At 58.9% G+C, this 13,108-nt stretch overlaps 2 protein-coding genes across 2 annotated transcripts in view; one reads left to right on the top strand and one right to left on the bottom strand.

Moving 5' to 3' along the window:
• The window catches only part of GIT1 (GIT ArfGAP 1), a 10,320-nt gene extending 1,470 nt beyond the window's left edge, over window positions 1-8,850 (top strand). Inside the window, 17 exon segments of the mRNA XM_023759552.1 lie at window positions 965-1,182; window positions 1,266-1,360; window positions 1,695-1,737; window positions 3,740-3,788; window positions 4,201-4,273; window positions 4,837-4,859; window positions 4,861-4,935; window positions 5,306-5,417; window positions 5,550-5,683; window positions 5,842-5,994; window positions 6,074-6,304; window positions 6,388-6,441; window positions 6,627-6,713; window positions 6,814-6,887; window positions 6,991-7,173; window positions 7,294-7,357; window positions 7,478-8,850. Of these exon segments, the coding sequence (XP_023615320.1) occupies window positions 965-1,182; window positions 1,266-1,360; window positions 1,695-1,737; window positions 3,740-3,788; window positions 4,201-4,273; window positions 4,837-4,859; window positions 4,861-4,935; window positions 5,306-5,417; window positions 5,550-5,683; window positions 5,842-5,994; window positions 6,074-6,304; window positions 6,388-6,441; window positions 6,627-6,713; window positions 6,814-6,887; window positions 6,991-7,173; window positions 7,294-7,357; window positions 7,478-7,927 (2,118 nt within the window). The 3' untranslated portion in view covers window positions 7,928-8,850.
• A 309-nt stretch (window positions 8,851-9,159) lies between these two features.
• Window positions 9,160-13,050, bottom strand: TP53I13 (tumor protein p53 inducible protein 13). Its single transcript, XM_006095547.3, has 7 exons — window positions 12,912-13,050; window positions 12,666-12,734; window positions 12,400-12,441; window positions 10,584-10,712; window positions 10,245-10,442; window positions 9,602-10,157; window positions 9,160-9,511 (listed from the first exon to the last, which is right to left on the bottom strand). Exons 1-7 carry the CDS (start codon window positions 12,981-12,983, stop codon window positions 9,399-9,401), a joined length of 1,179 nt encoding a protein of 392 aa, XP_006095609.1. The 5' UTR covers window positions 12,984-13,050; the 3' UTR covers window positions 9,160-9,398.
• Between the last annotated feature and the right edge of the window lie 58 nt (window positions 13,051-13,108).

Here is a 13,108-nt window from a genome sequence, read left to right as displayed (position 1 = left end):
GGGAAAAAAGTTAATAATTAGGGCTGCCTTGGGTCATTAACAGCATCCAACAAGCGGGAGCCTTCCCTTTTTTAAACCCTCTCCCCTGCTTTTGCTCTCGTGTACTTGAGGTCTCCTAGAGGGCTCCAGCAAACCCCCTTAAAAGACCCTAATGATATTTTATTTCCAGTTATGAGCATTAGTATCTCCAGTTCCCAACTTCTGCTAGGGGAAAAAAAAGAGGCAAAGAAACCCTCAGTCCATTTTGAATAAGCACAAAAGGATGCCCACCCTGGCATGAAATCTACCCTTTCTATTACACTAAATGGCAGGGGGAATTTTTGAAGATTTTACATTGCCTATGACCCCTGCTTTTTAAAAACAAGACAAATCTTTAAAAAGCATGATTTTTGTGCCACATGCTTCAAAAATAATTGTTGAATCAGGGAGTAGCCACAACTTTAGGAACAAAGAAACAGAATTTCCGGAGGATGAGGCCCAGAAATCAGGATTTTAAAAAGATTCCCAGGTGATTCTAATGTGCAGCCAAGGTTGAGAACCACTGTGGTAGATAGTGACTGACAACAGCTACTCTTTTTTTTTAAAATATATTTTATTGATTTTTTACAGAGAGGAAGGGAGAGGGATAGAGAGTTAGAAACATCAATGAGAGAGAAACATCGATCAGCTGCCTCCTGCACATCTCCTACTGGGGATGTGCCCGCAACTAAGGTACATGCCCTTGACCGGAATTGAACCTGGGACCCTTCAGTCCGCAGGCCGACGCTCTATCCACTGAGCCAAACCAGTTAGGGCAACAGCTACTATTAATTGGTGTTAACTCCTAGTGGGAAGCCCTCTGTCCTCCCAGACACCCGAACTTCAGCTGGGCCCTTGGAGCTGTGGGAGTCCCAGGTGCTTCCAATACCGGGTGCAGCGTGGAGGAGGGGCTCACACATTTGTTGCACGCTTCCACTCCTTGCAGCAACTGCATTCAAGCGTGCGGACAGGCAACTTGGAGACATGTCTACGCCTGCTGTCCCTGGGTGCCCAGGCCAACTTCTTCCACCCAGAGAAGGGCACCACGCCTCTGCACGTGGCTGCCAAGGCCGGGCAGACGCTACAGGCGGAGCTTCTTGTAGTGTATGGGGCTGATCCTGGCTCTCCTGACGTTAATGGCCGAACACCCATTGACTATGCCAGGTGAGAGTTGGCTGAAGGGTGAGGCTTGGGGGGTGGGGGGAGAGGGCTGCTGCTGCAGGCTGAGCCATGCCCCCTCCCCACAGGCAGGCGGGGCACCATGAGCTGGCAGAAAGGCTAGTCGAGTGCCAATATGAGCTCACTGACCGGTTGGCCTTCTATCTCTGTGGACGAAAGCCTGGTGAGCAGAGCGGGGCAGGCCTGGCTGGGCCAGGCAGGTGGGACCCAGACACACCTCAGCAGCAGGTGCCATGGTGACAAAGCCGGCTGGGGAACAGCGTTGCTAAGCAACTGGCTCCTGTGAAATTGCTGCAGGCTCTGGGCTTCAGCACACTGGGGTAGGGAGTGGGGGTGGGCATAACTTCTAGCCAGCTCCCAGGCTGCTGGCGGTGGCCTGCCCTCCGGGCTTTCCCCTGACACTTCTGGGTGCCTGTCCCTGCTCATGGCAGTGAGGTGGGCTTCCAGCTGCTAAGGCCACTCAGCATCAGTGACTTTGCATTTTTATTTTTGTTCAGATCACAAGAATGGGCATTATATCATCCCACAGATGGCCGATAGGTGAGTGCCCACCTGGTGTCCTGTCCCACAGGCTGTTAGAAGCCATGTTGGTGTCTGACCCCCAGAGCCCCCACCCCTCCAGCGCCCCAGGCTTTAGGGGCCTGGGACCCCTCCACATTCCCCACCGAACTCCTCTAGGGGCTGAAAGCACAAACATTTCATAGTCTAGTCCTTACTCCCTAATTCTGGGCCCCAGGGCAGATAAGTGTCAACTTAGCACATAGCCAGCATAACCTGAGCCCCCTTCTGTCAAAACATAGTGCTTGAGTACAAGGAGCACCCCCAAGAGCAGTAGGTCACCGGGTTCTATTCCCAGTGACACTGGCCCCACTGAAATCTTAGATAAACCTCTGCTCTTCAGTGAAAAGGTGGTGGGCTCCAGGGATCTGAGTAACTGGCCAGCCCCGTGTGGTGTGTCATAAATTGGTAGGGGCTGGAGGGCAGGGCGTGGCACAATCCAGGTGTTTCTGCCTCTGATCTGAGAGGCCCCAGGTGCCCAGGCTGGGAGGTACCACCTCCAACTCGTTACCCAGCTTACAAGATGGATGCTGGCGCCACCTGGTGGCTGCCTCCGATGGCCGTCTTTATGCCCAGCTGTGCCTGCTGGCTTGGATCTGGAGAGCAAAGGGCGGTGTGGGCAGATGGGGATTGTCAGATCTGGCACCTTGGATTCCTGAACGCAGACTCCTCTGTTCTGAAATCCCGAGACTCCCCCTACTTCTTTGGTCTGATTCTGCCTGGTGTGTGTGCCTGCGTGGCAGGGGGGTGTTGTAAACACATATGGGCACGAACTCAATGAAATGTTAACGGAGCACCTTCGCAGTGCCAGCTGCTCTTCTTGGCACTGAGACACAGAGGTGGCTCAGACATCATCCCTGCCTTTAAGGAGCTCACAGTAGAGAAAGGGAGGCAGCCTAGTCAGACACTTGTAGTTCAGTGTGGGATGTACAGCAAGAGAGACAGAGGCATAGACGTTAGGAATGCTGTGCCAGGAACTGCAAGCAGATGGTGAGACTACAGCATATGTGAGAGGCCGGGAATCCCAGGAGCAAGACTGGAATAGAGACGGAGTGGCCAGTCCTGTGAGTCCTGAGAAAAGCTGTGACCCTCCCGAGAGCAGAGAGGTTCCAGCATGGGGGTGTGTGGAGCCAGCTCTGCTGCTTCCCGGGCTGTGTGACTCCAAGCAGGCTGCTTAACCTCTCAGAGCCTTCGTTATCTTATCTGGAAATGAGGGCCACTGTACCTGTCTTTGTGGGCTGTTGAGAAGATTAAATAAGATAATGCATGCAAAGCATTTAGCATATTTTTTAAATGAGCTTTTTGTTGAAGTATGCCATCTATACCTGTTATTGCTGAGATGTTTATATGGCCAGGAATAGTGCCGCCAGGTGCGTCAAAAAGATCACCCTGGGTGCTAGGTAGAAAAGAGTTTGTAAGGGCAAGACTGGGAGGGGAAGATGGATTAATAAACTATAGCAAAAGCCCAGGCAGGAGGAAATGATGGCAGAACCTGGGAAAAGTCGGGCAAAGGCTTGCGGCTGAGGGAGGTTTCAGGTGGCTCCCAGGAGCTGACGGTGCTGGGTGAGTGGGTCACCGAGAGTAGGAGCGAGCCAGCCAGTCAGGAGCAGATGGGGGGCGGGCAGGGGGGATGAGGTCAGTTTTGTATGTTCTGAGTCTGGCGTGTGCACAGAGATGAGTCTGAGCTTGACGTGGAAGGCGTGTGCTGCCCTTCTGCTGGGTAATTGCTGCCTCTGTCCTGTTCCTCCCTCTGCTGCCTTCCTCTGGACTTAGATCTCGGCAAAAGTGCATGTCTCAGAGGTATCTGGTGTCTGCCACGGGAGCAGGCTCTGGAGGTTGGGCGGGGCGGGGTGGCTCTTGTGTGGCATCTGGGGTCTTGTCTCCCTGGGGTCTCTGCATGTTTAGGGGGGTCATTGGCAAGGGTCTGGCCACATCTCATGTCTGGTCTCTCCCTTCCCCGTTCTCGGCGTCCCCTTGTCCACAGCCTGGACCTGTCTGAGTTGGCCAAAGCTGCCAAGAAGAAGCTGCAGGCGGTGAGTCTGCCCCATTCCTAACCACCCCCCACCCGCCCCTCTGATCGCTCCCCCTTCCTCTGACCTGGTGTCCTTTTCCAAGTCTTTGACCTGCTCTCACTCCAGCCTCCCCAGTCTCCTCTTTTCTACTTCTCCACCTCTTGTCTTTGACCCTGGCTCTGCCTTTCAAAGGATCCCAGGGCCCTAGCTCCACTTCTGACCTACAGTGGCATTAGCTGGTGTAGTCTGGCCTCCCTTTTGCCCTCTCCCACCTTGGAGCTTGGCAGACAGAGTTTCCAGTTCTGAGACTGTGGGGCTGGGTGGCATAAGGGACACAAGTGGTTTTCCACATCTTATGACACCTGGCGAGCTGGCCCTGTCAGCACCGGAGCCAGTGGATCTGACAAAGCCTTGACCCCCTCTGTGCCTCCAGCTCAGCAACCGGCTTTTTGAGGAACTTGCCATGGACGTGTATGATGAGGTGGATCGCAGAGAAAATGACGCTGGTGAGCTGGGACAGAGTAACTACCCGCTAGAGAAGGCTAGGACCTGGGGTGGCTCTCGGGTACTTTGGTCGAAACTAAGAAGGGGGGCCTGGGTTGGTCTGCTCGGCAGGCCTGTGTAAGCCTCTGCCAGCTGTGAGCCCGCCTGGGCAGCTTCCCCAGCTGGGCAGAGTGTGCTGAGTTGGAGGCAGCCAGCCTGCTCCTCCTACCCCCCCAACCCCCCACTGGGGCTCATCCCTGCTCTAGCTGCCTCCCACTTTGGCTCTCGCCCCAGTCCTGCTCCGCCCCCTGCACCCCGCTCCCTCCCCCCCTCCCCATCACTCCTTCCTGGCCACAGCCAGATTCCAGCCCAAACTCGGCTGGGCCTGGCGAGAGGGAGTAGTCTTGTTCTGTGTCCGTCTCCAGCTGGCTTTGCCCCGTGCCTTGTCTGAAGACCACCCCTGTTTTGGTCACCAAGCTCTGTGGGCCTGGGGAGGAGCTAGGAAAGCTGTGCTAAGCGCTCTCTCCCACCCCAACCCATGGCCCTGGCCACCCTGGACAATCTGCACCATGGGCCTCCCCCACAGTATGGCTGGCTACCCAGAACCACATTTACCCTGGTGACAGAGCGCAGTGCTGTGCCCTTCCTGCCTGTTAACCCTGAGTACTCAGCCACGCGGAACCAGGTAAGGAGGCTTGGTGGGGGGCCTTCCAGGGGTCGCCAGCTCTGTGGCCCTGCCTTCCTCACCAGCTATTGTCTGGGCCTGGGCCCGGGCCTGCTCTTCTCCACCCCTGCCCGAGGCCTCCCTTGGCCCGGCTGGCACTGCGACTGGGCGTGGGGAAGAAGCTGTTCTTTTGAGCACTTGGTGAGCAGCTTCGGGGGTGGGTTGCAGCCTCTCCTGCGAGCTCCCCTAGGCACCCTGAGCCTGTGCCATCCCTCACCCCCTGCCCTGGCCAGGAGAGCCGGCTGCGATGTTTTAGCTGTGGCTAAAGCGGGTAGCTGATGGCAGGTCGCAGCAGCCCCGTCATGCCAGCCTGGCTCTTTCTGCCTCACAGGGGCGTCAGAAGTTGGCCCGATTTAATGCCCGAGAGTTTGCCACCTTGATCATCGACATTCTCAGCGAGGCCAAGCGGAGACAGCAGGGCAAGAGCCTGAGCAGCCCTACAGGTGGGGAGGGCGAGGGTGGAGCTGTGGGGGACGGGCACGGCTCCAGGATATTCTCTTTCATGGCTCCCTTCGGGGGTTGCATGATAGACGGGTGGTGTGGCTGAGCCCTGAGTGACAGGCCTGTGCCCTCAGACAACCTCGAGCTGTCTGTGCGGAGCCAGAGTGACCTCGACGACCAGCACGACTACGACAGCGTGGCCTCGGACGAGGACACCGACCAGGAGCCTCTGCGCAGCGCCGGCGCCACGCGGAACAACCGTGCTCGGGTCTGAGCGCAGCCCCTCCCGCCCCTCCCGGCCTCCATCAGGCCCAGCTCCATCCTCTGGTCGCCCAGGGCCTCGGGGACGAGTGGGCTGGTCACAGCTTGGAGAGCAGCCCTCCGTCCTGTCCCTGGCGGCTGACCGGCTTCTGTCTCACCTCACAGAGCATGGATTCCTCAGACCTGTCTGACGGGGCCGTGACGCTGCAGGAGTACCTGGAGCTCAAGAAGGCCCTGGCTACCTCCGAGGCCAAGGTGCAGCAGCTCATGAAGGTCAACAGTAGCTTGAGTGACGAGCTCCGGAGGCTGCAGAGGGAGGTGAGGGCGTGGGGGCTCCAGTGGGGAGGTGGGGTGCTGCCTGGACCCTCTGGAGTTTCTGACACCCCTCCACTCTCAGATCCACAAGCTGCAGGCGGAGAACTTGCAGATCCGGCAGCCGCCAGAGCCTGTGCCCACGCCCCCCCTCCCCAGCGAACGGGCAGAACACTCATCCATGGGGCCTGGTGGGAGTGCCCACCGCAGAGACCGCCAGGCCTTCTCCATGTATGAACCAGGCTCGGCCCTGAAGCCCTTTGGGGGCCCCCCTGGGGACGAGCTCGCCACCCGGCTGCAGCCTTTCCACAGCACTGTGAGTTGCCGGCTCAAGGTGGTGGGGACGCAGGGCTGATCCGTCACAGGGCCCTCTGTGACACCTACTGTGCTAACCCCCAGGAGCTGGAGGATGACGCCATTTATTCAGTGCACGGCCCTGCCGGCCTTTACCGGGTAAGCAGGCCGGGGCAAGTGGGTCCGTGTCTGCAAATAGGTTCTGAGCCCCAGTGGGTGCCAGGCTTTGTGCTGGAGGCTGGGCACAGGCTGATGAGACACACACAGTTCCTACCCGCCATGCAGGGAAGCTGGGAGGTGGGTCACAGGGAGGAGAGACTGACTCCAGCCGTCCTGGGTTTTAGATCCGGAAGGGGGTTTCAGCCTCAGCTGTGCCCTTCACTCCCCCCTCCCCACTGCTGTCGTGCTCCCAGGAAGGAAGCCGCCACACGGTAACGTCTCCTCCCTGTGCCTAAGGGACGGCTGCATGGGATGTGTGGCGGGTGGGGCTGTGAATTTCTCTCACCTACTGCCCTGTCCTGCGTCCTCCAGAGCAAACTTTCCCGCCACGGCAGCGGTGCCGACAGCGACTATGAAAACACGCAAAGTGGGGACCCCCTGCTAGGGTGAGGCACCCGGCAGAGGGAGGTCAGGTGGGTCCTGGAGCGGCTGAGGGCACAGGCAAGAGGCCTCCTGGCTAGAACGTCTCTTTCTGTCCCCGCGCCCCAGACTGGAAGGGAAGCGGTTTCTAGAGCTGGGCAAGGAGGAGGACTTCCACCCAGAGCTGGAAAGCCTGGATGGAGACCTGGACCCCGGGCTTCCCAGCACAGAGGACGTCATCCTGAAGACAGAGCAGGTCACCAAGAACATTCAGGAATTGTTGCGGGCTGCCCAGGAATTCAAGCATGACAGGTATGGGGTGGGGCTCCAGCGCCTATGGCCTGTGGGTGTTGCTGAGGGCAAGAGTGGGGCCGGTGTTCCAGTCCCTGGCAGCCTTCCCTCAGAGCCCCTAATGCCTACCCTCCCCCACAGCTTTGTGCCCTGTTCAGAGAAGATCCATTTGGCTGTGACTGAGATGGCCTCTCTCTTCCCAAAGGTACAGGGCCAGAGAGGAGCAGGACTGGGAGGGCCTCGGGGTGGGGCAGGTGTGGACACCCCGGGCCCTGACCAGTACTCACGGCTTGAAGCCTGAGGCCCCTCTCTCTCCTCCCTCCAGAGACCAGCCCTGGAGCCCGTGCGCAGCTCCCTGCGGCTGCTCAACGCCAGCGCCTACCGGCTGCAGAGCGAGTGCCGGAAGACAGTGCCTCCGGAGCCCGGCGCTCCCGTGGACTTCCAGCTGCTGACTCAGCAGGTGATCCAGTGCGCCTATGACATTGCCAAGGCTGCCAAGCAGCTGGGTCACCATCACCACCCGAGAGAAGAAGCAGTGACCACTCTCCCTACACCCTCACCTACACCCTGGGACCTCACTGGCCATGGGAGATGGGCCACTCCAGACACTAATCCCCGCCCCAGCAGCCGCTGGCACCAAGTGCCCTTAGTGCTGCCACTCTCCCCTGGCAGCCAGGCACCCTGGTGCCCGCCCCCCTCCAGCCCCGAAGGATGGGGAGGTGGGGTGGCAGGAGCTCCTGTCCCCCACATTCCACGCACCTCCCCCTGTACATAGCGTCCCCTCCCCTTCTAGCCTGCAGGGGCCTGTAAGGCATCACTCCCAGCCCCTTGCCCTCCAGGGCACCCTCCGCAGGGGGTCTGGTGGGGACACTCCAAGTGGGGCGGTTCCCCTCACATGCATCCCACCCCCATGAGCCAGTTCAGCCCTGTTGGGGGCTGAGTGGGGGCACCCCTTCCTTTGTACATAATCTGTGGATGTCCCCATCCTGTAGCCACCAGCCCCCATGCTGCTCTCCTTCAATGCCAAACGGCCCCACCTGTGTCCCGGGGTCCCCAGCAGCAAACACTGGAAATCTTTTTCTTCTTTTCTCTTTCCACCCCTTAATTTTAACGTCGTGGTAACTAAGTGTCCCTGTGTGAGTGTACGGGGCGGCAGTGCCGTTCCAGAGGCCTGGTCCATGTGGAGTTTTGTGAGGGTGAGGGGACCAGAGCAGCAGGACCAGTGTGGGGGGTCAGCCCTTCTCACCACCCTGGGGCCAGGGGCTGCCAGAGTAACCAACTGGGGTCCTGCCCACTGCCTCCCCTCATCACTCCCACCACTCGTACCCCTTTCTCTATAAACTTAAATGAAAACCACTCCCCTCCATCTGCCCTCCCTTTCCCTGTGGAGGGGGAGTGTGCTGGCTGGGGCAGAGAACTGAGCGCCTGAGCCTGGGGCTGGCTCCCCAGGGTCCCCGACTCAGCCAAGAGGCCCCTCCCTATAACCTCTGAGAGGCTAGCACCTGTGCCTGTGGTGTCTGGGGACCTGGACCTGGGCTGCGGCCTGGGAGGCTGGAGAGGCAGATGGCCGCGCCCACCAGCTCCCCTCCCGTCCTGCCTCTGCCCCAGGGCCGGGCTCTACCTGTATGGTGGTGGGTGGGCTGACTGTCAAGATGTGTATCATGTACATTTGTATCAAAAATAAATAAGTGATCATGTGCTGTTTCTGATGCTGAGACTTGAGGGCAGGGGCTGGGGAGATGGCAAACATGAAAGGGAGAAAGGTGTCAGGTGTGAAGCAAATGCACACAGCGCCGCCTCACTGAGGGGGCTGGGAAGTAAGTGCAGTAAGTACCACCACCATCCCGCTCACAGCGGTGGGAGGGGTTCCCTCCTCAAACCCTGCCTCTAAGGCCCCGTTGGCAGCGCCCAATTTTATAAAATCCCCACCTCACACACAACCTAAATGGCCTAGGACAGTGTCACGGGTGGGAGTATGTCTCTATGGCAGATGTACAAACTCAATGCAAGATTCTACTAAAATAATTTAGTTAAAAATACAGAGTTTTGGCAAAGGAGGCTACAACAGCTCCTTTTTCTTCCTTGGGCCACCCTTCCCCACAAACACCACATTAAGAACTAACCCTTCTGCAAATGCTCCATCCGGCCACCAGAGGGCGGCCCTGCGCGTGGTCCACGTGGCAGAGGTCGCGGCCTCCCCGGGGGAGGAGGGGCAAAACCTGCCACAGTGGCAGGGCCGGGGCAGGTCAGTCGGAGCTGTCCCCATCTGGGCCGCTGTCCTGCGTGGGTGGGAGGAGGGGTCTCCGGCGTGAGCGCTTGACCCGACGCGGGGGCATCAGCAGCCGCCTCTTCAGCACAGCTGTGGGCGGGTGGGAAGCAGTCAGGGGCAGGGAAGCCATGGGGCGGGGCGGGGCGGGGCTAGGGATGGGTGAGGAAGGGAACGTCTCACCGGCCACAGTGTCCTGGCTGTCCGCCACGGGCCCCCAGTAGATGCTCTCCCCGCGTCGGAAGTTCCGGTGCAGCCGAGTGCAGAGTGTGGCCAGGGTGAGCAGCACCAACAGAAAGGTCAGGGCCATGGCAGCCCAGGCAGCTTCCTCCGTGCGTGGGGTGGGGCCCCGGGCTGCCCGCGGAGGTGCTGCTGCCCGAGCGGCTGGGGAAGCCTGGCTTGGACAGGCACAGCCACCTGGGCTGCTCTGCCCTTTGGGCACCTGGGCCTCTATCCTGGAGCTGGCACTGCCTCGAGGCCCCCCAGGTAGCAGGGGGGCAGTGGGCACAAATGGAGCATTACCCCCTTCACCTGGGGTTCCTAGCTTGGGCTTCCTGGTCTCCACGCTCCATGGGGAAGCAGAGGGGAACCTCGGGGCTGAGGAAGTAGGCTGGAGACCAAGAGCAGCCCGCAGCCCACGCCTCTTGGCACCACCAGGAGAGTGCTGCCTGGGCCCTCTAGACACCACCTCTGGGCCTGGGGGCCGCCAGCTCCGCAGAGTAAAGGCCAAAGCTGGGGCCTAGGGGAGAAGAGACAGCACTCATCCTCTCTCCCCCCAGGTAACCCCATGACCACACCACCAACCACGCTGGGCCCCACTCCTCACCTGCACACACCCTCTCCGGCACAGCCTCCCTCTGTCCGGCGTTCGTGCCCAGGGAGAGGGCCCAGAAAGGCTGTCAGAGAGGAACTGTGCCTTCTTCCTCTGCCTCTTCCACCGCCTTCGCTTCAGCAAGTGGGCAGCCCAGGCTGGCTCCACCCATGCCATCTCCAGCACCACCCCCCATGCTTCCAACACCAGGGGCTATGAAAGAAGGCAATTGTTAGAGAAGAGCTAACATGAAGGTGGGGAAGGAACAAGAGGAAGCCCCCAATGTCCCTTTTCCTGCACACGGAGCTGCAGCCGCTGCCAGTGTCAGACAATTGACTTTCACCAACCACTTACCCGGTCCTGAGTGAGGCTGGAGTCAGGGGCCAGGGAGGGCTGGGCCACATGGACGTGGGCCAGGAGGACCAGCTGGAGCTTCAGCCAGGGGTGGGCACAGGGATGGTAGAGGAAGCTGACATCTTCTGCCTGGAGGAAAGGCACAGATATAGCCAGCCAGGCCCAGGCCTTCTGTGAGAGCCCCACGTTCTCCCATCCTGGCGCCAGGTTAAAGGGACTCCCAGGATGGCACATGGCCCTTCTACCAGGAGGGCTCAGGAAAGGAAAAAGGACCCTGGGTAGTGGCACGCACTCCCTCATGCCTCTGAGCATTCCTTTCACCCCTCCTCCATCAAGTGCCACCCCTCAAAGCTCACAGCCTCCATGACAGCGTGCCTGGGTATCCCAGTCAGACTCCGACCACACTCTTTAGCTGTGTTTCTCTGCACCTGCAATGACGGTCCTACAGGTCCCCAGTCTAGACTGTAAGCATCCCCTCTATGGAGACCAAGTCTTCTTTTCATTGATCCTATCTACATAGTCAGTCTCCCAAAGGCATCCAAGTACAGGGCACACGGGCAGCAGGTGCACAATCCCAAGATGGAAACACTTGATCAATTATTAATATACTTCGATTGAGCTGACCTGATGCTCAGCACTGTGCCAGGTGCTGTAGGAGATGCCAAAAGAGAACTCCCGGACTCCACTTGCAGGGAAAGTAAAGGAAACTCGGGGAAACAGAACTAATGCAAATGAAAGAGCAAACTACTAAAATTCAAACTGGCTAGTTGCTAAGTGATAAGATTTAAGTTATAAGCATTACGCAAATTTAGAGAAGGTGATGGCCAAGGGCTGATGTGATCGGCACGGTCTCATGGGAGAGCGGACTCCTGCACTGGGCTTTGAAGGCGGATGCGTCCGGATGGTGGGTGGCCAGGAAGCTCCCTGCGTCAGCCTCAGGTCAGGACAGGACAGGGAGTGGAGAATGCACTGTATGTGTGCGCCCGCACATGGTATTTTGTGGAAGAGCCACATTGAAGGGGCCAAAGAGCCGCATGTGGCTTGCGAGCCACAGTTTGCCGACCACGGCACTGGAGCAAAGGTAGAGCCATGGGAATGAGCTTGGCACTCACATGTGTGGTAGGTGAGCCACAGATTAGGTGAGGTCAGACAAGGCTTAATGAACTAGGTCGGGCCTGAAAAGCCGGGCAAGGGAGTGCGGTCATGATAAGGTGGGAAATAAGGAGCCATCAAAGGCTTCTGAACAGCAAAATGATTTCATGAAAGGGATGTTTGAGGAAAGGAATCAGGTAGGTGGAATGAGGTCTCTTGGCCTGGAACTATCACAAGGATAAAAAAAAAGTGAGATTTTTCAAAAGGAAAACCAAAGGGATATGGAAGCTATCTGGCCTCTGGCAAAAACAGAGGCAGCCATGCAAGGCGAACCCACGGTTTGGAGCCCGGTAATCGGAGGCACGCTCCTGACAAAATACAGCTTTGTACTTTGCAAAGTGCTGCCATACACTATTCATTTGCTCCTCGTGGGCAGGGGCGTTACTGATATCCTCTCTTAGAGAAAACCGGGGCCCAGAGAAGCCAGGAGACTTCCCACAGTCACACAGCACATCTGGAGCACGAGCTGTTGTTTTTCCTCCTATCATCCTGCCCACACAGCCAGCCACTCAACAGCATTCCTTGCAGACAGGCCTGGGGCTCATCGTCCGGACTAAGCACATTGCCTCTTGCTGAGGGAAGTGGTAACAAACGGAGATGATGAGCAGAAAAGGCAGAGAACGCTGCAAGTGCAGACACCTGGATGGCTCCTGATAGTGCTCACCTGCCGTGGGCTCCTCCGTGTGTAAGTCACTCTCGGTGACACCTACATGTGGGGAAAGAAGAGCGCTTAGAGCAGCTGGGAGGCCCTGTGTGGGGCGTGGGGAGGGGACAGTAAGCCCCAAGCCTCCAGGTTGGGATGAAGACATTGGCGACTGAGGGATGGAGGAACCGGCAGGTCCTTCCGAGGGTGACTGGAGGTGCAGAGGGGCCAGAGCGGGACTGGCTACCCCTTCACACCCTCCCTCACGTCGCCCTCCAGGCTCCTACCTGTTGGGGCAGAGGCCACAGGCCCCCCGGGCAACGGGCTCCCGCCTCCTCGGCCGGCTCAGCCATCACCTGTGGGTCCAAGGCGCAGAAGAGCTGGGGCGCTGGCCTCAGCGAGGGCCCTGCCCTCTCCCAACCCAGGCCCTGCCCGCCAGGGGAGGACTCCTAGTCCTCTCTCCGCGCGCTCCTCCTTCCAGGACGAACTTTCGGCGAAGAGCTCTGAGCCTTCTCAGGGGCGGGTCGCCTTACCTCCATGGGACGCAGGAGCCCCGCCAGGGCTGCCAGGAGGAGCAGCTGGGGCGAAGGCGGAGGAGGCGCCATCCCAGATCCGGCCCGCCGCCCGCTCGGGAGGGAGGGAGCGCGCGCAGCCCCGCCCCACCTCGCGCGCCCCCGAAGATCCCGAGCTCGAGCTCGACTGTCCGGTAATTAATTTCCACCCACTCCCT

The sequence above is a fragment of the Myotis lucifugus genome, unplaced genomic scaffold (genome assembly GCF_000147115.1).
Source record: "Myotis lucifugus unplaced genomic scaffold, Myoluc2.0 scaffold_157, whole genome shotgun sequence".
NCBI lineage: Eukaryota > Metazoa > Chordata > Mammalia > Chiroptera > Vespertilionidae > Myotis > Myotis lucifugus.
The sequence above is the reverse complement of the archived record's forward strand: the minus strand, read 5'-3'. Positions and strand labels throughout refer to the sequence as shown.

What these genes read in the sequence shown, in the direction of transcription:
- TP53I13 (XM_006095547.3), bottom strand. Translation starts at nt 12,983, where the DNA reads ATGGCGCCTCCTCCGCCTTCGCCCCAGCTGCTCCTCCTGGCAGCCCTG. An exon ending in CACGGAGGAGCCCACGGCAG is followed by an intron (nt 10,713 to 12,399) that starts GTGAGCACTATC and finishes CCTTTCCTCCAG; the next exon opens with GCAGAAGATGTCAGCTTCCT. An exon ending in CCAGCCTCACTCAGGACCGG is followed by an intron (nt 10,443 to 10,583) that starts GTAAGTGGTTGG and finishes CTTCTTTCATAG; the next exon opens with CCCCTGGTGTTGGAAGCATG.